Source organism: Schistocerca gregaria, chromosome 4, assembly GCF_023897955.1.
Source record: "Schistocerca gregaria isolate iqSchGreg1 chromosome 4, iqSchGreg1.2, whole genome shotgun sequence".
In the NCBI taxonomy this organism is placed as follows: domain Eukaryota; kingdom Metazoa; phylum Arthropoda; class Insecta; order Orthoptera; family Acrididae; genus Schistocerca; species Schistocerca gregaria.
In genome coordinates, this window is record NC_064923.1 from 706388700 (window position 1) to 706411030 (window position 22331).

Here is a 22331-nt window from a genome sequence, read left to right on the forward strand (position 1 = left end):
TGTAGTATGAATAATGCATTATACATGTGTATAATATTGTCAGTAACATTAACAAAATCAAAACAATGCAATTGCCAAATAACAGAGTGAATTCACACCACAATATACCATAGAGTATCATATCATCCATGTTCATTGCATTTGTCCATGTTGATGATACGCAAAACCACCACAGTGTTCTGTCAGACTAATAGTGCAATAGTTTTCACAAGTGCATTCCTTTGGTGATGTAATGATATGAGGTGACGTCTTCCGGTAAATTCTTATGGGGCAAAACCAGTTCAAATGTACGACCTACGAAGAGGAAACTGGAAGACCAGTTTGTCTCCAACGTACAGTGACTCACAGACGGGGATTTCTGTGAACAGAACAAGGGTGAAAAGCCTGCGGTGATCTGTACAGAGGTCGCAGCTTGGAGAGAGTGCAAGGCGAGCAGAGGCTCGCCACTGTAGCTGGGGGGTCTGCCTGGGTCGCGGGTCACGGCAGTGGCGGCTCGGAGCGCCACAGCCCCCACCCCAGCCGCGACGCCGGAGCTCACACACGCCGCTCACTTTTACCCGGGAAGGACTGCCGGTGCTCCTCCGTATATAAGCCGGCAGCGGCCGGCGTCTGCACGGCACTCGTCTCCTCTCCAGCAGCAGCCAGCAGCGCACTCACCAGCCGCGATCCAACGCTGTGCCATGGCCTTCAGAGCACTGGTGAGTCTACCGCAGGGCTCCACTCTGGGACCACTTTTGTTACAGACGCCGTCGCGTGCTTCTAGCACAGGCGGGAAGTACACAGGGGGGTCTTTGGGTGAGTCTACTGCAGGGCTCCACTTTAGTACCACTTTTGTTACAGACGGCATCGCGTGCTTCTATCAGGGGCGGGAAGTACATAGAGGGTCTTTGGGTGAGTCTACTGCAGGGCTCCACTCTTGGACCTCTTTTGTTACAGACGCCATCGCGTGCTTCTAGCAGGGGCGGGAAGTACATAAAGGGTCTTTGGGTGAGTCTACCGCAGTGCTCCACTCTGGGACCACTTTTATTACAGACGCCATCGCGTGCTTCTAGCAGGGGCGGGAAGTACATAGAGGGTCTTTGGGTGAGTCTACCGCGGGGTGCCAGTCTGGGTCCACTTTTATTACAGACGCCATCGCGTGCTTCTAGCAGTGAGGGGAAGTACGTAGGGGGTCTTTGGGTGACTCTAACGCGGGGTGCCACTTGCCTGTGGCATGGAACATAGAGGATATTTAATGAATTTCCCGCAGGGCACTACTCTAGGACCATTTTTATTACAAACGGTCACCGTCACCATTCACACGATTCTACCAATATCAGCCAGCACATAGAGGGCGTCTTTTGGTGATTCTACCGTAGGGCACCATTCTAGTACACTTCTGTTACAAGCAGGCTTTGTCAACACGGCAGAGAGTCCATGAGAGGTCTTTGATGAGTCTCCTAAAGCGCAATACTCCAGAAGCACTGATGTTACAAACAAACACCGTTACTAAAGTTAAGCTCTTCTGGGTTGTTACGCCGCGTCACATTTCCTTGTAAAATAATCGATGTTTCGACCCCTCTGCTGGGATCTTCTTCAGGATGTTCTAGCAATAGTGGACACTGAAACATCTTAAATATTCTGGGTTGCTAGGCCGCGTCATATTTCCTTCAAAAATAATCGACGTTTCGACCCCTCTGCTGGGATCTTCTTCAGGACGTTCTAGCAATAGTGGACACCTAAACATCCTGAAAAAGATCCCAGCAGAGGGGTCGAAACGTCTATTGTTTTATAAGGAAATAGACACGGCCTAACAACCCAGAAGATTTTAACTTTAGTGACAACGGCCACGAAAGCCTGCAGACTTACATAACTACCGTTACCATTCTTACGGTTCTAGCAGCGTAGGGAAGTACATTGTGGGTGGGAGATTGTCTCTTGGTGAGTCTTCAGCAGGACACCACTCCAGGACATCTTTATTACCTTTCACGTGGTTCTAGTAGCGAGGGGTCTTTCCAGTTGCTTTCTTCAGAAATCGTTCGACTGTTCTTCTACCACAGTCATGTAACAACTGTATGCTGATTCCAGTAACTCTGACCCTTGGAAGAACACGCAAACTCCCAGGAGAAGAGTATTCAATCCATGTAGAACATCGTTACAGAACCCTCATTCAGTCGATTCTGTAGAAGTGTCCGTCGTTCTGGAGCTCTTAAGAGGGAGGAGAGATTAAAAAAAGAGCCTGTCTCTACACTGATTTGATTTGTTACCGTGACAGTACCACAGAAACGGTAAGAAAAATCCAGAGGGAAATTTATAGTAATAGAAGGTGTTGTGCATTGTCAAGGAGCTTACTCTCAAAATTTTTAAATACCACTTTCAAATACATCAAGCATTTTACTCGAACTTATATATTGCCTGAGGACAACGAGGATAAAATCTGATTATTTCGGGTGTCTACAGTGAGGAACAAAAATCTTGACTTAGACACATTATCCGCGAATGCAAGAGGAGTTGATTATATTTCTACTGGTACATATCTCTGCGGACACGTTGCAGTGTCTTGCAAGCAGATGATGGAGAGAAATACCATCACCACTGATATATTATTTTGCGCACGCAAGCTGAAGAACACGCTGAATGATTACAGATCTATTTATGAGATAAAATAATGAAACCTAGTCACAATTTCGTCGAATGATATTTAATCTTAGGCAGTTTCAGGAATTTAGTGTAGCTTCGAATGGAAGCATAGATTTATTTTCAAAATTATGAGGTTTTTATCCAGCATTATGAACAGAATGGTGCGTACTATTAACAAAAAGGTTAACATATAGTATACTATAAACACATGTAGAAATGTATAACCTGCATTTTAAAATCTAAGATTGACTGAAGGTCGAAACTCATTGGGCTGTTTACCCGGCAAATATGTGGCACGTCACAGCATTCTTGTTGTCATTTTAGTAATGAGAATCTTAGTCCTTCCCAAACTGTTCATCACTGTAGCTCACCAATTATTTTAACCTTAGGATAATATACTAAAAAGTTGTTTTCACTAACCTTAGTTAAAAACAACGATCCCGAAACTCGTCTCGTTCTTGGAGTAAGCACTCCGACTGAGAAATAAAAGAGCAGAAGTTGTTTGAGTAAGAGTTTTTAAACGACCCCAGTGCTACCTTCTTGCGTCTCCCGTAGTTCCTGTGTTAGTTGCACGAAACCGAGAAGCAGAAGAAGCTGCTATTAAGAGTTGATGGGGCTTCAAATTCTAGAACAGTGCTGAAACAGTACACAGAGACGCCGTCCTTACACACAGAATGGAGAATCATTACAAGAGCTTAATAGAAATTAGCAACAATGCACGTTAGTAATTAATCTACTAATCCTTGTAAAAGATTATTTGAAGTTTAAGTGTGCGAAATGCCAAAGCTTACAATCCGGCAGGGCGTTGAGGCAAAGGAAGTCTTAAAAAGAGGCATGGAAACGAAACACCCTTACAGCCTAATGCATAAAATAAGAAGAAGGTTATCTTCAAATGAAAACTTCATCTTCCGTTGATATTGCCGAGAATATTGTTGCGGGAATTTTAGTTCAGTTGGAAAGGGACGAGATGAGAGTCGACCACGGTCTTGTGAGGCAAACAAGCCCGTTATCATGGATTACAAATGGGTTATAGGTACCAAACAGGGACTCTAACGTGCATATTTCTCTTTCGTGGGACAAACATTACCAGAGTAGCAGCCGGAAGTATGCAATCACCACAGAGTATGCTCTCCAAAGAGTAAAAAAAACCGATTTCTGAACCGCTCCATCACTTGAATACACGAAAGTTTGCGTACAGATAAACTGGCGAGAGTTTTGATCCGCTTTAGAATGCGTTAGCCACTGTGCGAGTGTGTCGAGTACATAAACAAAGTATCGTTTTCTCCATGACATCACAGAGTTTATCAGTAAGGTAACCACTGAGGATTTTAGAACGTCCGCCGCGAAAAACGAGAATAGAGCTTTCCGTGATGTTAACTACTGTCCTCATTGCCAGGATATGTAATTTTAATAAGTTTTCGGAGTCAGAGCTGACCGGGACCGCATAACTGACAGGTTCGAGTGAGAGGAGAGGAACGAGAATTGTAGGGGGTGTTTTTCGCTTCGCTGAGGATTGGAGAACAGGATGGGTGGAGCGAGGCAACCGCTAATCGCAGTGGGGCGAACCGCGTCACGCTCGCAGCACTGCGCCACGAAAGCAGTCGACTGCAACCACGCGCTTTTCCGCTAGGCGCAGGCCACGCTACCTTTCTCTCTCAATGCTCATTGAAATGCTGAAAGTCTGAAATCTGAGTCTGCTGAGCTGATCTTCACCCTGTCGAACAGCGATTTTAGAGTTTCACGCTTTGTCAGTAAATATATCTGCTTATAATTTTTGCTCCCCCCCCCCCCCCCCCCCCCGTCACACAAAGTGCAAGAAAATTCGCATAGCAATATTTACTGGAAAGTGATGTGTGTGTGTGGGGGGGGGGGGGGGGGAGGGGTTGAACCGAAACAGACAGCGCTACGGAGAAGTAATGCGTTCATGTCCTGCAGGAACCTTGTTCATATCACCATGAGGACATACAGACTCAGATTTTCTGTGGACTTTGTAAACCACTTCAAGCAAATGTTGGGATGGTGCCTGTGACTTAAGCCACGCACTAATCCTTCCCCAACTTTGTCAAGCTGAGCTTGTGCTCCACATCTAACGACACCGCTGTCTACGGGACACTAAAGTTTAGCGTGAGTCGTTTCCTCCGCAGGCATAGTTTCAACTGCTGAATCCCGAAATCATTTTTATTCTCAAACATTAACACCTTCTCATCCCGAGCTGAATTCGTCGTACCATAAATACACTCCTTTAACTGAAGTATGTAAAATCCAAGTATAAGATTATGATAAAATAACGATTACATTAAAAGATTATCTCTGTGTCGCGCCTTATTTATAACTTCACCCAGTTACAAAATTTTTGCGTCAAAACAATCATCATGAACCAGTATGAAGAAAATTAGATTCAGTGCGTCACATCAATAACACAGTACGTACATTCACCGTACACATAGCGCTTGTGTGTGGTACAACATCTGTACTCCTTGTGGCGGAGGTTTGGTACCATTTATATTTACGCACTTAACAGTTCCAGACGCGAACAGGACGTGACTGGCGGTAAACTTACGCCTCACTTATAATTTGTATAATTTTGAGTGGCATGGTCGAGAGGGGTGAGAGGGGCATGAGAGAATAATTTATTCCTCTGTAACCCTTTTTGGAAAGTAAGCCCTCGGGATTTTAACGGAATTATTCTCCAAGATTTACAATGCCTTTCTTTTAGACCCGTCACTGGAATTAGGTGGGCAGCTCCGCTATGTTTTCGTGCATAATAACGAATCAGTTACGATTTGCACTGCTCTTACTTGGTTCATTTCCGTCCCTTCTATTAGCTGTTCTTGATATGGCCCCAGAATGACAAACACCGCTCAAGAATCTGTTGAACGAGTGTTCTATTAGCTATTTCCTTTGTGTGTGACTTACATTTCTACAGGATTCTTCCAATCAATCTGTCAACTATCTTCCTTTTTTTTGTCTGCCTTTTTCATTTTAGATCGCTCCAGACTATTATTCTCAGATATTTTATGCTTTTTACTGTTCCAAGTGATTTATCGCGAACACTGTAATCGAATGAGAATGGGTCTTTTTTTTCTTATATTGGTGTGATGTTGTGTTCCTGAGATAGAATCGTTTATTAAAAGTTAAGCGTAACTGTTTGGTTACTATCCCTTTCCTCCGCTGTTTATTTTTTTATGCAAAGATACTCAAAGATTTTTGGAGGTTATTTGGAGAAAACTTACTACCGGATTTGAATATAAACAGTAAACCATAATGTATGGTGCAAAATTATGGGGTTGACAGTGCGAAATACTAGAAGTAAAATCCCCGCAGTAAAATGGCCCCTCAAGCAAATCATTTGCGAATCAACCGCGATTTTATTATTATCAGACAATGTTGACTTCATCTTTGTAAACTTCGTCATAAATATGAAACATATCTAGCAATGATTAACAAAAGATATTGGATATTGTGATGGAAGTCAAGTCGCTTTTAATCATTGAGACTTTCATGACTGCTGCCTGTTAATAATGCCCCGTGTCTCGACTTTGCAGCTGTTTTCAATATTGTACCCATCTCCGCAGGGAACTTTGAACTCTTTCGAGTACATTTAGTTCTTTACAACATTGATGACAAGCACTTATTCCATTCCATCAAACAGTATCACGGGAATGCAGTACACTTTTAACGTGACCTCAGACAAAAACAGCTGTGGAAATTGTATCAGCTGACCTTTTGCGACCAGCAAAACTATCTCCGACTTCTGTAGCGTCTCCTTCCAAGAATCCTTGAGGATGTTCCCTTAGAGAAAAGTCAAAGTGCAACGCAGAGCTACGTCACATTCTGATGCAACCGTTCGACTGTGTGGTGAAAAATGGATAAGTCGAGACGGACCTGTGGGTGGCAAGGGAGGCGAAGCTATTGATTCGTGGCAGGCGTAACTCACGTAATTCGTGACTACGTTTGTGAAACATATTAATACAAGTTTTGACACATGTTATACCACCGAATTTATTTCCTAAGGTCATATAATGTATCGTTAAAAACAAGCATTTTCGTGGTAAACCATCTTTCCCTCATTTTTTCACTGGATGAAGGAGTTACTTCACCACCCATCACAAAGGGAGCCTCTTTCAACAGTGCTATTTGTCGAAGACCTTCCTGTGCTCTCCTAATCTATTAGAAAATTTACATTACACTCTATGTCATTTAAGTAGTTGTCTCGTTTGAACAGGGAAGTTTACAAAAGGCATTTGTGACTGGCATGTACGAAAATGAAGGAATGAAACTGTGAAGGTGTCTCTCGTTTACACCTCCTCAGTAACTTTACAAAATGGTTCCAAAAACAGATCTTCCTAACGAAAAGTTCCTAATTCGCGTCTTTACCTAAGTTTATATGTCGAGAACCATGTGCTGGTTGTGGAAACAGTAACCGCACTTAGTATGCACCAACGCTTTAGCTCTCCAGCCAAAACATTAGTCAGTCCCATGCAGTCGCACAGTGGTTGCTTTGGAGGCTTGCAAATGGTTTATAACTCGCGCCACATAGTCACGTGAGCCTCCACTGCTCATGCATGTCGTGGCACTGAAATGGTATGTGATGGCCCCAGTCGGTTGTATGGAATCAGCGCATTAAGATGGCTCTACTTGGAAACGTGACAGAATAGCAGTAAGAATGTGCGCAAGACCACATCTTCAATTTAATCCCTCGAGTTTTCGGCATGTCTATGAGAATTGTCCAACGTGTCTACAAGAAATGGTTTACCACTCGTACCCACGTGATATGCCACAAGAACATTGATCGTAAAAATAGCACGACAGTCAGTGCCTTTCAGTGACAGTGGGATTCGGACAGGAACTGCTGTTGCCAGTAAACGTCGTTTCATCTAAGCCAGTTTCCGAGCGAAGGGAACTGAATCTCATGAACCTTTCGATGTACGGTGTGCCCATCCAGTCTTCAGCATTCTGCAGTACCAGGACTTTTCAAAATAACATATTCTCCTCTTGTCTGAACTGTATATTGCCCACGTTTCGCTTCCGTGCAATGGTACACTCCAGACAAATACTTACAGAAAAGATTTCGCGACACAGAAATTTACATGCGATGCTTACAAATTGCTCTTTTTCAGAAACTTTTCTCTTGCTACTGCCAGTCTGAATTCTATATCGTATCTAGTTGGGCCATCATTAGTTATTTTTCTGACCAGGTAGAAAACTCATGTACTTCTTTTAGTGTCTCATTTTCTAATCTAGTCATCTGATTTAGTCCGAGTATATTTCATTACATTTGTTGTACTTTTGTTGATGTCTAATGTTACATCCTCTGCTCAAGACACTATCTATTCTGTTCAAATGCTCTTCGAAGTCCTTTGTCTTCTCTGACTGAGTCACAATTCCATAGACAAACGCCAAAGGTTTTATTCCTTGTTACATCCTCTGCTCAAGACACTATCTATTGTGTTCAACTGCTCTTAAGTCGTTTGCCTTCTCTGACTGAATCGCAATACCATAGCAAACGCCAAAGTTTTTATTCCTTCTCCCTAAACTGTAATTCCTCTTCCAAATTTATCCCTACTTACCTTTACCACTTGCTCAATGCAAAGAGTGAAAAACATGGGGGATAGGCTACAATTCTCTCTCATTCCCTTCTCAACTATACTGCTTTCTTTTCGTGCCATTCGACTCTAACTTAAGTTTGGTTTTTGTACAAATTGTAGCTGACCTTGTGTCCCTGTGTTTTATACTTGCTATTACTGAGATGTTAATTTAAAATTATTATAAATTGTCAGATTATGTACAACAGAATGTAGACAGAACGGATTTCCACTTGGCAGTAGAGTGTGTGCGTATTTGAAACAAACAAAAAGGGAGAGCGCTCTACAGAGTCGTGCTTGGATTGCTCGGTCGGTTGATCATTTGTCCGCTAAAGGGAAGGGTTTCAGGTTCGAGTCTCGAAAGAGAACATAGTTTTAATTCACTAATGTAAATATTTTCATCCAGTCCATACCTTTCTTGCTCCTACGTGTTTAGAAGCATCACCAGCAGGGCCATATGTTTATCTCTTCCTATGGATGTCTGCTGTCTGCTATCGTATTTCATATGAAAGAGCTTAGACTTTAATCCCCTTCTCCCCTCCATCGACAACTGGTGTCGGCATAACAATTCGTGAAGTTGAGAAAGTTAGTGATTCACGTCAATTATGAGAAAATAAGCGCGTGCCTCGAACAGGCGCAGAGAGTGGATCTGGCAGGAAATTTCCCCTCCGATAATAATCTCTTTGGACCCACGGATGGAGAACTAACAGAGAGAAAGTTCAGTGCGATGGCCATCTAGTGGGCCCCCGGGCCGGGCGAATGAAACACTTTCTCACTCTGTAGCGATGGGTGTGACTGCCATTACTCGACACGGAAAGTAACTGCCTTTCCCCTGCCGTCAATTGGGGGACGGACTACAGGTTCAAGTGGGAGGCGCCCACCTTGGCTGTTGCCAGCTACAAGCGTTTCTGAACTCCAGCAATACTGAGGAGTTATTAGAGGGGATTTACTCTTAGGAACAGCTTCAAAGGCGTCCAACTTTAGTCTCTGAACTGCTGCCGGCTGTACTCGTCTTGCGAATATAGCAACTGCCCATGGTTTCCCAGGTGATAAAGAGAATATTCTGAGAGGTGACAATAATGACTATGTGAAATAAAAAAGTTCATAGAAACATAAACTCCGCTTACTATGGGTACCGAAACAGATGCCTATAAATGTTTATCGTAAATATGAAATGGTTTTAGTATATTATTTATTGTCTGTATTAATTATTATTTAGTTTTAACGTAACAAATTTTTAGCAGTTCTTGAAACTTTTCAATGCTTTGTCTCACGGTTTAAGTAGTTTGTGACATTGTTTCTACAGCTTGTAACACATTTTCAACAGCTTGTAATACGCCTATAGAATTCTCTGTTAATCTCCAGAGACCCCGATAAATTTTCAATAGTTCACAATAACAATACCAAAAGTCTCGATTCGTTTTTCGTACTCCACCATGAATTTACATACAGTCCTCAATAAATTTATTAAATGTCTGCTTAGGTCATCAATGGATTTCTGTACATTCAGAAGAACATGTGTTGCTTGTTTTGTTTCGTTCATAAAGGCAGAAGTTTAATTTGTACACCTGCGTCTTGTTCCAGAGACACAAACATAATTCTAATGGTGTTAGGGCTGAAGATAACGTCGGACATGTCAAATACTATAAAGATCAGTCCACCAATAACGCAAATTCCGTCACCCATAAGAACAGATTCCGTCAGACTGAATAAATTGTATCCCAGTCTTCTAACTGTTCAAATAATGAATTTCCAAAATAACAGATACAATGTGTTCGGTCTCTAAATATATTCAGAATAGAGCAGCGTCCACATGAATTTCATGAGCAATTGAATCACATTCCAGAATATTAAAGGGTGACGGCGCAACGGACACGCATTTGGAAGAAGCGAGTTTCAAATACGCATCCGACGGTCCGAATTTCAGTTTTCCGTGGTTCCCCTTAAGCGTTTGAGGCGCGTGTCTGGTTGATTCCCTCAGGAAGGACACGACTGACGTCCTCCTCAATCCTTGCCTAATCCGAGTTTGTGCTCCATTAGACAATGATCTCTTCGATATGTGGGCAAGTGGTGAGCGTTACACAGGCCTGAGCAACTTTAGAGTAAAGTTACCCACCTCCGCTTTGTGGGTTACGCCATTAAATAGACGATCGACATCTCGCCAGAAGGCTTCGCAAACCGCGACATGTCGACGAAGCGTGGACTAGGCTCAGTAGTACGAAAACGTAGTCCCCAGGAGTATCGGCTACCCGCCGAGTCAATTCTGCTGTAATCCGACCAGGTAAACATTCCATGACGTAATACTATTTCTCTCATACTATTCTCAATGGTTCGGATGTCTCTTTGAAGGTGGTTTTTACAAAACCCTTACTCTGCATGTGCTCTACACTCGCAAGGTTCAAACGCCTGTATAGTGATGTGGAAAAGTAATGACAAAATAAATGCGTTACTACGTTGACAAAAAAGATGAAATGCTTCAAACTGCTCTGAGCACTATGGAACTTAACATCTGTGGTCATCAGTTCCCTAGAACTTAGAGCTACTTAAACCTAACTAACCTAAGGACATCACACACATACATTCCCTAGGCAGGATTCGAACCTGGCGATCACGCGATCCCAGACTGAAGCGCCTAGAACCACACGGCCACACCGACCGGCAAAACAATGATCGATAAGTGACACTAACATTACTACCATGTCACTAGGTATCTTGCTGAATGACCTATATGCTGGAAGTCTAATGAAATAGAAAGTTATTTCTACCACTTAAATCCAACGTGAAGTTACAAGTTAAAGATCATTAGAAGAGCATTATTGCCAACGGAATTTGGATGCTGCCTCTGAGCCAGAATTCGCAGCAGAGAATCAAAGTCATCGTTCCTACCAGGTAAAAGCCGAAGACCAATCGAACCATCTTTCGTTAGTTCCTACTTTGCTCGAATCCGTTTGGTTAATGCGAAGAATTTAGTTCAAACGGTTCAAATGGCTCTGAGCACTATCTATGGTCATCAGTCCCCTAGCGCTTAGAACTACTTAAACCTATCTAACCTAAGGACATCACACAACACCCAGCCATCACGAGGCAGAGAAAATCCCTGACCCCGCTGGGAATCGAACCCGGGAACCCAGGCGTGGAAAGCGAGAACGCTACCGCACGACCACGAGATGCGGGCTGCGAAGAATTTCCAAGGTTCACACTATGAGAGCTTGAACTTTAGGGAGACTCCCATTTCATCGTTCTAATAAATCTCTAGCCTCATATGGAAGTTTTCAGAAATTCGTTTATGATAATTGTCCAGCCATTAAAGACACATTCGTAGAGAAGATGAGGTATCATTATTTCTCCATCACAACGTTAAGTTTAGCCATAACATGATGGATCTTAGAAGTAATTCAATCGGTTTCGAGCGACTACCGCCATTCTTAATATTCAAAAGGTCTACAAGCTACATTCGTTTGTTTTAAAGCTGGCATTGTATCCTCTGATGAGGATCGTGAAGCTAATCCAAGAGGAAAAATTTTTCAAATGGATAATCGCGGTATTGTTGAGGCGGAGGAATGTCACAAAATGTTGATAATATGGTTGGCAAACAATTGCTGCACAGCTGCCACCAAATGTGCGCAGTTTCGCAATACTGTTTCGAAACTAGAAGTCATAACGCTGTAAAAAGTTTTGTGACGTATCTGGACATAAATACTTCCGCATATCAGCTTACCCATCATTTCTGATCAGTAAGCTCTCCAGTCCCGATGAAAGTAAGGTCCGATGACCCCACGTGTAGAAACTACAACCATATCGTTAGTTTGCAGCGGTGTAAACGACGTTCATAATCCGCATTAGCACTGCTGTCTGTAAAATAATGTCGGTTAGGATCGCTGACTCAATCTGCGCGGTGAAAACGCGCCTGATGCGTCACCTATTGCTTGCGCGACAATGCGTGTTGTCTTTATTTGTTGACAGCATGCTTTTTGAAACGAGAGATCTCTATCCCTTGTGTTGGGAAGTTTGAACCAACAAGTAGAATCCTGTGAGCACACACAGTAGGAAACAAAGGCAGAGCTGCTTGTCCACTACATGACCGCCATGGGTCCCGTTAGACGGAAACAGGCACAGCCTCGGTAGCAGACGGGTAGCCACTATTACACACTCCTCTAGGTTTCTCTTCACCATACCCAGAGCAGCTGGAATGGTCTCAATGTCTATAATAAAAATTTTTATCTCGATGTGCGAGGGATTGTAATCATAATGTTGTAACTGAAAAAAAAACCCATGAGAACTGTTTCTAGCCAACTGAAAAATTATCAGTGCAGCGCTATAACATGTTTTCATGGTCAGACAGGGGTATTCGCCGTTCTTGTAACCAGAAAGATAAAAACTACCACTGTACATTACGCACGCCGAAGTTGAGTTCCGCAAAATGGTGCTCAGGTTAGAGTCCACGATCACTTAAACGGCTATCGATTAGCTGGTGAACGTAAAGGTTACTTTATGAGTGCGTACTTGTCCATACATGAAGGTGTGTGACTTCCCGGGAAAAGTTGCAAGCAAACTGGTCCGTAGACACAGCAAAGTCAGTCAACAGCAAAGTCCAAATCTAATACAGTGTCAAAGTACATAGCGAGATCGTTAACAGTGCTCTAGTATGGAGCGTTCCGAACAACTTCGTATAGTGGCGAGCTCTGCTCAGGTGTGCATTGCAGCCCACACATAGGCGACTGGACGCCTAAGGTCTACCTAATGCAACCTGCATTTCTATCTCAGTGAGCAGTCTCTGTCTGGCTTTGCCTTCCCTATGTTCCCAACACTGTTCATATCGAAATACTTAATGCTCTCTGCGTCTTCGTCCTTCCAGTATGATGATACGGTACACGTTTCACAGCATAATAAAACAATTCTATGTTTATTTGGCATTAGAAAGTACATCCGTACAGCCTCTCAGATTGTCTATTGTATTTAATAATGAAGTTTCACACAAACAAAAAATCAAACACACACATTTATAAGGACTAACGCTTAGTGTTCTGCATCATTGATTAATTACAGTGTTGCTTTAATGAGTATATGCTATTTCAAGAACAGTCCCTTTCTTCCGTGTTTTTATTTATACCGATATATGTTTCGTACTTTCGCCCTTCTTGAGTTGGTGTAACACGTATTTCAATTTATAAATAGTACATCGTTAAAGACATCGACTGTAGTTTGGATGCTGCAGCTGCCTTTCTCTTCTGCTTGCTGTTGTTCCTATTTTTCGCTTTTGTAAGAGAGGCACAAACAGTTTTTCTTTGCGTGATGCAGAAAAACAGCACAATGTTCGCCATGTTGCCTACTGACATGTTTGTTTACAATCGAAAATAATGTCTACAATCAAACATTACACTTTGCTTACGGCTTCTGAAAATACTGTGGAAGTCACTCGTGTGCAAACATTACCTTTTTTTTAAAATTTAAGCTTCTGAAAGATTAAAAACTAAAATTGTTTAGTATGCGATAGACGGAGTTCAGCTTATTTTACAGTTTTTGTTGACTTTAACAATTTCTATATATGGTTATTTACCAAGTTCGTCACACAAAGAAAAAGTGTTTGTGGCACACTTATAAATATCGACAATAGGAGCAAAAAGAAACAGTAAAGGAACGCTGCTGCAGCATCCAAATTGCATTCATTGTTTTTAATATTGTTCTAAATGAAGACTGGAACACATTACTTTAATTGAAGACAGTCGAAATCCCGAAAAGGCGTGTTGCTGTAAATAAAAATATATAAAATAGTGTCTGATTGCTGTATTTCTTAAAGCAACAACCAGTAAAATGGATAAATTAACATTATCCATTGCTTTGTAAACATTCACGTCCTCGGAAATCATAAGGCAAACTGTCAATCCCCAGTTAAGGTTTGCTAAGTTTCAACATCACAAAAATGGCTCTAGGCCAAGATACCTGTTATGCTGTGTTGCCAACTCTAAGTGGCCACCGTTAAGCATTTAGAAAGCTCCCCTTTCTCCAAGTCACCTCGTACTAAACTCCCTTGGCACCTCCGCGGCGACTGTATTCCTGTGACAATGCTTAGCCTGGGTTCGGACTGTGCTGTCGTCGTCCTGACTGCCGTGCCTCTAACACTGTGTGTTGGTCCGCAGTTGGTGCTCCTGCTCGCGTCGGTAGTCCTGCACGAGGGAGACGCCGGAGGATTCGGCGGGGGCGGAGGAGGCGGCTATGGCGGCGGCGGCTACGGAGGAGGAGGGGGCGGGTAAGTAACACCAAGAAACCAACATAGGGATGAGGGGAAAAAATCACAAAAAATCAATTCAGTATTCTGCGGTCACCTCTAAATACAGCAGAGAATGCTTTTAATAATCATTCACAGAGGATCAAGCTGACTCCATCTTTCCAAGCTTCCAAAAGGCTTTTCACCTCATTCCTCACAAGCGGCTTCTAGTGCCATTGGGTGCCTATGGAGTATAGTCGCAGTTACACGACTGCTTTCGTGATTTCTTGTCAGAAAGGTCACTGTTCTTAGTAACTGAGGCGGAGTCACTGAGAGAAATAGAAGTGATATTTGGGGTTCCTGACGGGAATGTTATAGGCTCTCAGCTGTTCCAAATATGTATAACTGACTTAGGAGACAATCTGAGTTTCCCTTTTAGACGCCGTCCGCTGTGGCCGAGCGGTTCTAGGCGCTTCAGTCCGGAACCGCGCTGCTGCTACGGTCGCAGGTTCGTGATGTCCTTAGGTCAGTTAGGTTTAAGTAGTTCTAGGTATAGGGGACTCATGACCTCAGATGTTAAGTCCCATAGTGTCTGGAGCCATTTGAACCCTTTTAGACTGTTTGTAGATTGTACTGTTGTTTGCAAACTAGTTAAGTCATCATATGATCGAAAGGAATTGCAAATTCATTTAGATAAGATACTTTCAGGATGCGAGAGTGGCAATTAACCCTAAGCATCGGAAAATTATGAGCTCCTCCAGATGAGTATTAAAAACACCTGTTAAACTGCAGTAATACGATAAATTACACAAATTTAGAGGTTTTAGATCCAACTAAATACCATCGGATTATGATTACTATTCAATTTAACTGGTACGATCACATAGATGATGTTCTGGTGAAGGCGAAACAAAACAATGCGTTTTATTGCCAGAACACTTACAAGATACTGTAAATGAACCAAAGAGACTGCGAAGACTCACCTTGTCCGCGCTCTTCTGCACTGTTGCTGCGCGGTGCAGAATCCTTGTTTGTTGCTGTGGCCTTCAGTCAAAATATTGGTTTGATGCAGCTCTCCACCGCTACTCTATCCCGCGCAACCCTCTTCATTTCAGAATGCCCACCGCAACTTACATCCGTTTGAATCTGCATGCTCGATTCATCCTTTGGTCTATCGCTACAATTCTGACACCTCTCACGTCCTTCCAACACCAAACTGACAGTTCGTTGATGCCTCATAATGTGTCGCATCAACCGATACATTCTTTTTAATCAAGTTCTGCGGTAAATTTCTTTCCTCTTCAATTCGATTCGATTCAGTACCTCATCATTACTTACACAATCTACACACCCAATTTTCATCATTTTTTCATAGCGCTACATTTGAGAAAACTTCTGTACTTCTCTGTTTATTGTCCACGTTCACTTCCATACAAAGCTATACTCCGGGCGAACATGTTCAGAAAAGACTTCGTAACACCTAAATTTGTACTCAGTGTCAACAAGTTTGTTAAGATGGCTTCCTTACACATGTGATTTGTAGAGGATATCGAAAAAGTTCAAAGAAGGCAGCTGGTTTTTATTCCCACTAAACAAGGAGAGAGTACCACCACCACGAGTTGGGTTGCCAATCGTTAAAAACAAGACTTTTTTCTTCGCAGCGAGATCTTGTCACGAAATTCAATCATCAACTTTCTCTTTTGAATGCTTTCATATTTTATTGATTCCTACCTACACAGGGAGAAACGACATTCGTAATAAATGAGAGATGATGTTTGGTTTGTGGGGCGTTCAACTGCGCGGTCCTACTATTTACACAGTCAAATCTTGTCACGTTCACGAATGATGATGAAATGATGAGGACAACACAAATATCCAGTCCCTGGGCAGAGAAAAATCCCCAACCCGGCCGGGAATCGAAGCAGGGACCCCGTGAACAAATGAGGGAAACCAAAGTCCGCACGGAATAATTTAGATGTTCATTTTTCCAATGTGCTCTTGGAAAGAGAAACGATCGGAAAAAAATCTGAAAGTCGTTCAATGAAACATTCGCCAAACGCTTAAGAGTGAACTGCAAAGTAGCCATGCAGATGTAGTTGTTCGTTCCTACGAATCTCTTACAACAGACACATCCAGAAATTTGAGGATTTCAATCTACGCGTATACTCTGCAAACCACTGTGACGTGCAGGGCAGAGGGTGCGCCTCACTGTATTAGTTTTTAATGTTTTTCTCCATTCCATTCACTTCTGGAGCACGGGAACGATGATTGTTTAAACGCCTCTGTGCATGCTGTTATTACTCTAATCTCATCTCCGCGATCCGTGCAGGAGGGATACATAAGGAGCTGCAGTGTTTTCCTAGAGTCATCATTTAAAGTTGGTTCTTGAAACTTTGTTTATAGTCTTTTTCGGGATAGTTTTCGTCTATCTTAAAGAGTTTGCCAGTTCAGGATGAGATATAAGGATTGTTTTACTTCTACGAGGGTGTGCTGAAAATAATGCCTCTGCATTTTTTTTCTTTTCTCAATAGCGATTGAGGTATTACGTGTCTTGAATATTACTCGGTCAGCTGAACCAAGCTGCAAACCTCTGGCACTAGACGGCATATAACACAGCGCTGTGTAACTTTTAAATACGTCGGTGCGTGAGAAACAGCTGTGCGTTAATCGAGTTTACGAAAGCACGGATCGAAGAGTTCGTCCCCACTCGCAACACCGTCGCCTTCAGCATAACGGCGTCAACCCACACGCGCAACAATCCGAGGCCTTAGACTCACTGCCCTCGGTAGTCCTCCATACAGTCCCGAATTGGCCCCATCCAATTTTATCTGCTTAAAGAACGCATTCGAGGACATCACTTTGATAGTGATGAAGCGGCGAGAGCAGAGGTGAGTTTGTGGCTCTGTCAACAAAGACAAACGTTCTACGGTAGCAACAAACTGGTCTCTCGTTGGGTGAAATGTCTACGTCGCTAGCATGACTATGTTGACAAATAAATATGTAGACATGTATAATGTTAATGCAGGTTGTGTTATTTAAAAAGCCTTACGAATATTCACATACAAAATTCGGAGGCATTACTTTTCAGCACGCCCCCGTGTATTCAGTGGTGGAACACAGTTTCTACGCCCCAAGAAACCGCAACAGAACAGCTAGTGTTCTCGACATACATAAATGCAGATAGGATCAACATAGCATTGCTCTTACAATCTTCAGGAAATTATCATCGGTCGATGGCAGCAAGAAAACTTATGTCTGATATAATACAGAACGATACAAGTGCGAAGGCTTCTACCGTTAGTGTCAATTTCAATAAAACCCTTTTGAGCACTAGGCCGTGTCATTTTGAAACTAAAACCACTGTTGACACCGACGTTTCGATTGCGTTCGCAGCGGTCCTTCTCAAGGCGCATTCTTTCTTGCTGTGCTTCAAAGTAGCAGAAGCAAAATGTCAGTAAACTAAACTCCGTCCGAACAGGCCTTGGCAGGCCCAACGCAACCGACCGGCCGCCGTCTCATCATCAGTCCAAAGGCGTCACTGGATGCGGATATGGAGGGGCATATAGTCAGCACACCGCTCTCCCGGCCGTGCGTCAGTTTACGAGACCGGAGCTGCTACTTTTCAGTCAAGTAGCTCCTCAGTTTGCCTAACAAGGGCTGAGTGCAACCCGCTAGCCAACAGCGTTCAGCATACCGGTTGGTCATCCACCAAGTACTATCCCAGCCCGATAGCGCTTAACTTACCACTGCGGTAAGGCTGTTGGCAAAATGTCAGTAAGAATTAAAAAATTAAAGTCTCTACCTTAGGCGTGCATGGAGGGTGTCGCTGATTAAAGTCACTGATCATGGGAAACAGGCAATCTGTATTCGAATCTCCGCCTGTTAAAGTCAACAACCGTATCGACTACGTACTTCCGCATGTGCCAAGTAGCATTTTTACATCTGTACGGCCTTTACAAGCGATATGAAGGCAACCACAGAAACCGCTGCGTCACTCGGTGCCAGCAGCCGAGATTTAAACGCCATGGTGATGGTTTTTTTGTGTTAAAATGCACCTGTCTGTAAAATGAGATCAGCCCTATTTTTCTCTCTCAATAACAAGCCCTAGTAATCTGTTAGTTTCCTGTACTCGATGAACTTCTCTTCGAGAAGACATCCTGAACGAATTAGCAATCTTACTTTTCGTTCGCTGTAATTCTGTTTCTTGTTATCCACTAATTTTATGTATAGTACTTTCTAATCTGGGTAGTAATTTAGACAAATATTGCCACTGCGTACACAGCATCGACTGCCAGAATCCTGATACTTATTTCCAAGCCTTTACGTGAAGAAATAGTCTTTTTACCCTGAGAATAAAATAAGTTATGAATGATTTATTGCCGTACTAATATAATTCCACTAATTTATTTTTTCAGCGCAGGTCACTGATTCTTCGACTTTTTTCGGTCGATACTCGACACAGATTTCTGAAACTTAGATATTAATTTGGTATTTAGGCTTTTATATGGTCGTATTGTGCGATTATCGAACCCCATTCTTTTGTTGACTGCAGTCTTTCCTACTGTTTCAGAAAGAAGTACATTCTGCACGTTCCCATCAAAGTAAAGACGATACATAAATACAACACTATCTACAAACACATCAAGAAAGGCAGCGGCGATTACGTCGTTGGTTACACTATAGAGGATGGTCATCACGGAGGTGGAGGATACGGAGGAGGTGGATACGGAGGAGGTGGATACGGAGGAGGCGGAGGATACGGAGGTGGCGGAGGATACGGAGGTGGCCACGGAGGAGGAATAGCCATAGTGGGTGGAATAGGGGGCGGTCATGGCGGAGGCGGTGGCTACGGAGGCGGCGGATATGGAGGCGGCGGTGGAGGCGTGAAAATCGCCATCGTCGGAGGAATAGGCGGAGGCCACGGTGGCGGAGGATACGGAGGTGGCGGAGGATACGGAGGCGGTCACGACATAGGAGGTGGCTACGGAGGAGGCGGCGGCGGATTCAGCAGTCACGGAGGAGACATCGGGGGTGGGTACGGAGGCGGCGGTGGTGGCGGCTTCAGCAGCCACGGAGGCGACATCGGAGGTGGATACGGAGACGGTGGCGGTTTCAGCAGCCACGGTGGAGACATCGGAGGAGGTTACGGCGGAGGCGACATCGGAGGTGGATACGGAGGCGGCGGTGGTTACGGCGGAGGTGGCGGCTTCAGCAGCCACGGAGGAGACATCGGAGGTGGTTACGGAGGCGGCCACCACGGCCACCACAAGAAGTGAGGCTCCAGTTTTCTGCAGTGACGTCACGCTGCAGTCTTGTCTCTCAGGGTGCGCCGGGCTGTGCGCCCAAATTGCGGTCCTCGCAGGAACCGCTCCGAGCCAGTAACCACGGCTATCTGCCAGTAAGCACGGCTACCAGCCGTAACCAAGGCCACGAAGGCGAGGAAGGAATCGCTGTGGCCACTTCCTAGTCCCGGCAGCAGACGCTGCCACTTCAACGTTGTGTTGTCATTGTTACTTTGTTTTCTGTTATTTTTTGTACAATTCATAGTCTCTATGAGTAAACATTCCTTATGGAAAAGTAAACTGAGTTGGTACTTTTGGTACTTTTTGATCCTGAATCCTTCCCGCCTAAATACTGTACTTAAACACAGTATTCATTTGCCAAAACAAAGCATAATTTTGGTCTGACACTAGCAACTGTTTTGTGGAGTCAAAAGGTGAAGCTTTATTTTCTGAACAAGATTTCGGATATTTTGCAGAACACAAGGTTTTGTCCACAACAGTGTCTGAAAAGTGTAACTGATCTATTTGTCCTTCAGTTTATAAACCATACACTCGTCGACTTAGAAATTCTCTGTCGTAATCGAACATCCAGGAACCTGCCAAAGCTTTCGAGCATTTCTTACTCATTAACCACCGAAATAAAAGCCGAAAAACTATGACATCATCAAAACCCGTTACAGATGTATCCGATGATATAAGTGGATAACGCTCTGAAGTACATTAAGTATTCACAACCTCTAAAGAGTAACTTGCTTGAATCGGAACCAGCGTAGGCCAAATACACAAACAATGCAGTAAGCTCAACTGGTACAAACAGTGCGTACATGGATCCAACGAAGTAATTATGTTACTTGAAACTGCCTGAAGAATCATCCATCATGACTAAATGGTCACCAACCATACTAGAAGTCCTGCAGTCCGCGGTGCAGTGTACGAAGGAAAGACTGATGCTTTTATTAGATTGGCATTTGGCTTTGATAAGGGTAAACAGCCATATGAGGCAGTGGCATAACAACCATTTTATGATCAAACAGTTAAGCCGTTATACTCCTGTAGGTAAGGGGACATAGCGCCTTTTATGGCCATGAATCATAGATAAACTTCTAAAAAAAAGGTGATTTAATGTGCTATCAATATCAATACAGAATCCTGTAATCCGATCTAAACAATGTGCCCAAAATACAACAGAGAACAATATAAAATAAACTGAAGCAGGAATCATAACCTACGACATCAGCAAGAACGTGAAAAACATTAGCTCACGGAAATGAATGTTTAGGACTGTTGTATAACGTCGGCAGCTGAGTACAATGAGCACCACAGGAGCGCGGTAGCTAGTTGTGACAGGCTGTAGACAGTTCTTATAACAACATTTTCATGAATGCACTTATGTAAATATTGTAACTGTGTCTTACTTGAAGAGATTCAAGTTAAGTATATATATTAAATCTTCTCTCCAGTCTATTAGTACTTCCGAAATAGTATCAATCAAATGTTCCATTTGAGTGTACATCACATCAGTGGTTCCTGTACAGAGTGATTCAAAAAGAAAGAATAGATTTCAATTCTTTGTAACAAGAAACAACGAAAGACAAACTATGTCACTGGATACAGTTTCATATTCACACAGGCGCTCTGCCATACATTCAACACAAGCACAATGCGTTTCTTCAGAAACATCGAACGGTCGTCCTTATCATTCCAGACACAGACCCACAGTTCCTTGTCCACTGAATCGACAGCTTCAAGAATTCGATTTCTCAGGTCTTGAAGAGTAGCTGGTATATGTGGGAAAATGACCATGTCTTTCATGTACCCGCATAAAACAATACCACAAAGTGGTCTGGTGACCTGGAGGGCCAAAAGCAATGAACAAGATCTTGTTGCCCACATTTTCCCTTCCAATTCTGCGGGGTGATGCTAAACACAACACCGCCCCTCAAGGCCGTCATGCATAAAAATTAAATAATTGGAATGTTCGTGAAGTTGCGGAAACAACAAATTTTGCAGAATGCCCAGGTATGACATTCCTGTCACTGTATCCTCTGCAAAACAAAAGGTAGGTCCATAAACTTCGTGAACACAAAAGGCCCAGAACACATTCAGTTTGGGTGAGTGTCATTCACGCTCTACGATGACGCTAGGGTTCTGTGAGCCCCACAAAATCATACATTATGGTTCTTTACTTCACCCGATACATGAAACCTCGATTCATCCGAAAAGATGAGTCGTTCGGGAAAAGTGTCCTCTGCTATGTCCTGGAGAACTGAAATACAAAATTAGTACGTTTTATTAAGGTCGCCGGGACGCAGTTCTTGCAGTAACTGAAACTTGTAAGGCTTCATATGCAGGCGTCGTTTCAGAACATGCCACACCGTTGTTCGAGAAAGTTTAAGTTCCTGGCCTGCCCCTCTTGTGGCCTTCTGAGGGCTCCGTGTGATCCCGTCTCACCTCATGACGCTTTCGGGATAATGTTATCAGTAAATCTGTGGCACAAGCTCGTTACTTGGCAATAAGTCTGATCACAGGTGGAGTGAAGTCTTTTCCTAGCCGAGCCACTGAGGGGTGGGGGGTGGAGTAGGGTGTAGTCCCAATGCCACAGCCACATTTTTAACCCCGGCCCCGGGGCTCTGAGCACTA

General features: G+C 43.3%; 1 protein-coding gene across 1 annotated transcript; it reads left to right on the top strand.

The window, feature by feature from the left end:
• Positions 1-607: 607 nt before the first annotated feature.
• On the top strand, positions 608-19995 carry LOC126267293 (uncharacterized). Its single transcript, XM_049972369.1, has 3 exons — positions 608-698; positions 14342-14451; positions 18980-19995. Exons 1-3 carry the CDS (start codon positions 681-683, stop codon positions 19683-19685), a joined length of 834 nt encoding a protein of 277 aa, XP_049828326.1. The 5' UTR covers positions 608-680; the 3' UTR covers positions 19686-19995.
• Positions 19996-22331: the final 2336 nt, after the last annotated feature.

Coding starts and splice junctions, on each gene's coding strand:
- LOC126267293 (XM_049972369.1), top strand. Junction 14,452..18,979: donor TACGGAGGAGGAGGGGGCGG/GTAAGTAACACC, acceptor CTACTGTTTCAG/AAAGAAGTACATTCTGCACG.